The sequence below is a fragment of the Tetrao urogallus genome, assembly GCF_951394365.1.
Source record: "Tetrao urogallus genome assembly, chromosome: 1".
NCBI lineage: Eukaryota > Metazoa > Chordata > Aves > Galliformes > Phasianidae > Tetrao > Tetrao urogallus.
The window spans coordinates 121,343,457-121,349,456 of NC_136813.1; the positions used below are offsets into that span (position 1 = coordinate 121,343,457).

A 6,000-nucleotide genomic window follows, 5' to 3' on the forward strand; every position below is an offset into this window, starting at 1 on the left:
TAGCCTCACAACATCCCCATCTTCTCTTTGAACTACAAGACTTTTCTACTTTGACTGGTCAATTAGCAGTACTGGATAAGTAGACCTGAAAGACAGACTGGCAGCAGCAAACAGCATCGGTTCACTGAATCCACAGCATGGAACAAGTTCAGCTCTCCCCGGGACACTATGAAAGCTACAAGCAAGTCAGCTTAATCCAGTAATTGCTTCCATGGAATGTCAGACATCACCTCCAAGCACCTCTGCTTATTTGAACATGAAGAGGGATCAGGAACAACAAAGAACACCAGAACATTGCTCCACCTCTGATAAATATACACCTCCCATCAATTAATGAATATAACAGTTGTCAAGCTTTGCCTTGTGATCCTCATCTGTGGACACATCCAGGGTGAGGCCGATAACAAAATGTTGTTTTGTGTGTGTGTGTACAAGCTGTGCTCTGCGTCATACAGACATGGTATTTCTTGAAGCACAGAGTATTTGATTCCCTTAGGGACCTGCTTTTGTCCATAAATTGGTAAGGCCTCCATTTTTTATGTGCTCCTCAGTGCATGCATTCATTTTGGAATTGATGCCAAGATAGCTAATGATCTGTTCATTACACATTTCATATTAATGCAATAACACAACTTCATTTAAAACTAAGATTAAAAGATCTGAAGAAAACTAGTATTATACTGCATTTCAGTACAATATTTTCCAGCAAATACTATGAAAGAATTCTAATTTTTAACTAAATTATACTTCTATAATTTTACTGCTCACATTGGGTTTAGAATTTTAAAAATTCCATACAGTAAACATTTTAAAAGAACACACAAAGGTATTTTCTCCCTTCATACTGCATCACCCTTTTGTTACTTATTTTTTTAATTTGACAGGAGTTATCTTCCAGCATATTCAAATGTATACAATGCAAACAAGACAGTTCTCAAACATGATGCCTCAAAGTTTAAACCCTTAAAGATATAATGATGGAAACCACAAAAAATTCAGAGCTTATACTAATAAATATGTGGAGATTAAAAATGATAGGCAATTTCTTTGAAAATACTGTTATACACTACTACAAATAGAGTCCCCAGAAGGCCTTACCTGAAAAACCTTAGCATTATGCAGTACAACTATTTCCTGTCAATCTGCTTTTCTACTTTCAGCTTGCTTCATACTAATTTCTATTTTTATCTGTTTGTCTAGAATATTTTGAAATGGGAAGCACATTTTTCTCTAGCCATTTCACGGGAAATTTCCTTTCTGGGTATGGAAATCAGTAATTCTAGAGAGTTGAGCCATAATGTAAAAGAAGAAAGTTATTTTCAAACTGAATGTGTGATTAGTCGGTAGGGAAGATTATATACAAAAACAGAATTTAACATTTTCTCATAAAAACACAAACAAGCACTGTATTGCATTAACTCCAACACAATCTGTGGGGAAAAAGAATAATTATGCAGTAGGGATTAGAAATTACGCATACACACGTGTATGGGAACTGCTGAATCACGGCCTGAACCTCTGATTGATCACCTGAGGTGAGCAATGAGTCAGCCACAGGAGCACAGGTGAAGGCAATTCACCTGTGCTGCTGGAAGGGGTGGAGCCTGGTTCCACCTCTCCTAGACCCATTTAAGAGCTGGCTACCAGTGAAGAAGGATCTCTTCTGGAGATCTACTCTGTTGGAGTTTTGTAAGTGAGCCCAGGATATGGGTAAGTTTTCTATCTATTCTCTTTTTGTTATTATAATCTGCTTTGCCAAACTCTCTTGTTTATTTTGTAATTATAACATCTTAGTATTCATTGATTGTACACACAACACAGAATCACAGTATTGCACAATTACAGAAATATAGGTGCTAGAAGGGACCTCTGGAGACCACCTCGTCAGCCTCCGAGTTCCCTATAGTAGGTAGCACAGGAAAGTGACCAGATGGGTCTTGGATATCTCCAGAGAAAGAGACTCTCCGGGTTGCCTGTTCCAGTGCCTTACACACTCAAATTAAAGATGTTCCTTGTGTTTGTAAAGAACTCCCTGTGTTCCTGTTGGTTCTCCCATTACCCCTTGTTCTACTGCTGCACACCACTGAAAAGAGTCTAGCCCATTCTACTTGACTGCCACACTTTATATACTTATAAACAGATCTCCTCTCATTCTTCTCTTATCCAGGCTGAACCATCTCAGGTCTCTCAGACTCTTCTCGTACAGGAGAAAAGGCCCCTAATAATTTTTGTGGCCTTTTGCTGAACTCTTTCTAGAAGATCTTTGTCTTTTTTGACTGAGGAGCCCAGAGCTGGACATATTTTACATGTGGCCTCACCTGGACAGATAGAGGAGAGGGATCACCTGCCTCAATCTGCTGGCTGCCACTCCTTTTAATGCACCCCTGGATGCAATTAGCTTTCTTGTTCACAAGGGCACATCACCAATCTGCTGTCCATGAGTATACCTCAATCTTTCTCTATTGAGTTCTTTTCCAGCATGTCAGCCCATGACCTGTACTGGTGCATGTGGTTACTCCGCCCCAGGTGCAGGATGCTACACTTGCTCTTGCTGAAGTTTATAAGGTTCCTCTCTGCCTGTCTCTGTTTAGGTCTTGCTGAATGGCAGCACAGCCTTCTGGTATGTCAGCCACTCACCTCAGCTTTGTATTGTCAGCTAACTTGCAAAAGGTGAACTCTGACTCTTCCTTCAGCTTTTTGATGAAGATATCAAACAAGTCTGGGCCCAGTATTCACCCTTAGGAAACACTGCTAGTTGCAGGTCTCCAACTAAACTCTTCAGTGTTGATCACAAACCTCTGAGCTCTATCAGTCAGCCAGTTTTCAATCCATCTTGCTGTATATAAATTAATATTCATTACAAGGGTGTTGCCGGATACTGTGTCAAACACCCTGATAGAAGTACATACCCCATAAAATGAACCAAAGTCTGGTAAAAGAAGCTGCTGTTCCTTGAGCTTACAGTACAACATTCGCATACCATTCTGCTTAGCTGTGGTCTGTTCATGCATTAATTATGCATAACAGTCTTACTACCATGCAATGTGCCTTTATATCAATAACAGACAATACAGTTATAGTAATAAAAGTAAAAAGGTACTCTTTTAGAAACTATTCAGGGCTTAAACCCTTGAAGAATTGTACAATTTTGGTCCAAGGCGTTGTGTAGTAAGATTTATCTGCAGAAGACATAACTAGGTATGCAGAGGAAAAATAAAACCTCAATGCTTTGGTCCTCTTGGTCTTTCTTCAATAGGAGATAGATGCTTTCTCACAAATCCCAGTTGTTATCTTATTGTTCAATTTTTAAAAGAACAGCATCAAAATATGTCCTCTTCCTTAGACGACCTGGATGAATTGTGCTCATACTCCTAGAGTTTTTTCTTTAAAATCTGTGGAAACCCAGCTTAGGCACTTGCCTCCTCCTTCTACTCATTTGAAAATCAATGAAACAATCTGGCAAAGGTTCAAGAAGATGTGCCAAGTCCTGTTTTCATTGATATGACTAAAAATACTGCTATGCACTAGGAAAAAAAGGGTATGTCTCTTACAGCTGCAACAATAAAAGAGCTACTCAAGAACTTCACCTAGAGCTACCAACACAAGGATGTGCTGACAAACTGAAAAAATAAGACTGTATTTATAAAGAATATGCAAACTCGGCTTCTAGAAATCCTGAAAAATAGCTTGGTTCCTCATTTTCTTACTGGTTAAAAACAAAAACAAAACAAACCATCAAAATGAAAAAAAAAAAAATAAACAAGCATGTCAGATTTGGGATTTTGTTCTTTAATGATGAGAACTTGCATTATCCCTATTGCTGGTGACAGAAGTTGTATAAGCAACTGAAAAATATTCATTGAAAGGACAAGTAATGAGAAACTGTGTGTCTGACAGACTTGCAAAAAGCAACCAGTATGATGGTTTCCTTTAAGAGCACTTATGAATGCTAAGGTCTGCTGAAAAAACACACACAAAAATTAAACTCTGTTGCTGAGCATATTTAAGGTTTTTCTAGCTGACTCTTCGGATGCCTCAAAACAATGAAAAAAAAAAAAAAAAAAAAAATAAGTCTTCTCTCAGCTTTACTTGTCTCTTAGTATTGATAAACCTGATTTATCTTCAACTCCACTAGAAGTAGGAATACTTTCCCAGAAAAGTCCTGCTGAGTGTTTTTGACCAATGCTCTAAAGATATGTTGGCCTGTCTTGGATTAACTCCAGTGATTTCTTGCCTACTAAAGCTAGGTCTGTTCCATTGTCTCATTTCACATGGTCTGTGTACAAATTCTCACCAGCAGGAAGCATTAGCTTGAATTCTGGCATTTGTCACAGCTGGAGGAGTCTGAACAAGTTCAAGACCTTCCCACTGGCATAAGCTGTAGAAGAGCAAGAGTCTACCAAGATACTAGGTCTACCAGTGTCTGTCTCCTTAACAGATCTTTACATTTGATGCAACAAAAGGCTTAGTGTTCTTTTAACAGGAGAGATGTGGCTCTTCTCATTGGGGTGGCAAGCTAAAAGATTATTGAAACATTTTTGAAACATCATATTGAAATATGATGCATAGGTCGAAGTCATATATGTCTATTCTTCATCTCACAGCACTGACTTAGCCCATGCATTCAACTGCATGCGAATTTGGAAAACATTTTTTTTCAAATGTGACAGTATTTTACCATTTTCTAAGTGAGATGAAACTAGCTGGCAGTTGAAGATGAAGATGACAGATGTCCTACAGAACTGCAACAAAGCACAGCACACTACGTGTTGTCCTTAGGCCTTGTCTTATGAAATAAGTTTAACTAATAAGTACAAGGAATAGGGTTTGATGTATTCACACTTAGTTTTATGTTTGAATTCTAGATTTTGAATGTTAAGCTTTGAAAGTGGGGAACTAAGAATTCATGAAAACAAAATGCCACTTTTTTTAAAGAGACATTTGCTAATGTAGCATGTTTTTGAAAAACATCATTCTCAACAGACAGCAATGCAGAAAAAGGAAGAAAAAGAATTACATCACTACAGTGTAAAATCCTGCATCAACTATCAGACTGAGACAGATGTTGGTTCATTTGTGTACAATGTTTACGTTTTTTTCAGACACAAAAAAAATATACACAGGTTACAGTAGAAGATGGTATTTGTTCTCCAGTAGAATGCACACCTGCTTTACTCAGCTTAAATTAATTTCAGACTAAGTTATTGAATAAAATATAGAAGCTTACCTTGCATTTCAACATGTTGGCCACTCTCTCTTGCATTGACTGTCCAGCTTTTGGTCTTACAAGTATATAAACTGCTTTTACGTCAGGGCTGGAGCGCAGAAGCTTTTCCACCAGCACTTTGCCCATGAAACCTGTAGCTCCTGTGATAAGTACAGTCTTTCCATTGTAATAAGCTGAGACTGAAGACATGGTGCTTCCTACTTCTGTTCTTCCTTTAGCTTCCTGCAGGAGGTACCTGAGAAGATACAGAAACAAGGTTTTAAGGCTTTCCAGATTAAACCGCTAAGTCATTAAGGAACTACAGTGCAAGAACTTGTTCCAGTTTGTCAGCTATAGCAACTCATCTTAGATCAGTCAAAGGTAATTTTAAAATCAGTTTTCTTTTTCAAGATGTTGTCATGAACAGAATACACACACACAAAAGATTAATCTGGGAAATTTACAGATCTTAAGTTCAGCCTTTATATCACACTGCAGTTGCACTCAGAGTTCACAAGTTCAAACATGGCTTGTTGTGGTCAAGACTTCTAGCAGGAGATGCTTAACTACAATGTTGAAGAGCACTTATACGTTATGAAATGGAAGCCAAATATATGCGCTATCCTTACAGGACAAAACAGAAACAGATCTCCTTTCAACTAATGTGAGCTCTAATGCTGTTCTTCCACTGCTATTCCACTGTACCAATTTCTTGCCAGCCATCACTTTCCAACATCCTCAGTTTTTTTCAGTGGTCTTGGTTTGGAATATATCCATGGTAAAAACTCTTTTTC

The 6,000-nt window shown here is 38.1% G+C and overlaps 1 protein-coding gene across 1 annotated transcript in view; it reads right to left on the bottom strand.

Moving 5' to 3' along the window:
- Positions 1-5,416, bottom strand: part of FAR2 (fatty acyl-CoA reductase 2) — a gene marked incomplete at both ends in the record, with an annotated part of 78,218 nt that extends 72,802 nt beyond the window's left edge. The window contains one exon of the mRNA XM_079547906.1: positions 5,228-5,416. Within this exon, the coding sequence (XP_079404032.1) occupies positions 5,228-5,416 (189 nt within the window). The remainder of the gene's footprint in view (positions 1-5,227) is intronic.
- Positions 5,417-6,000: the final 584 nt, after the last annotated feature.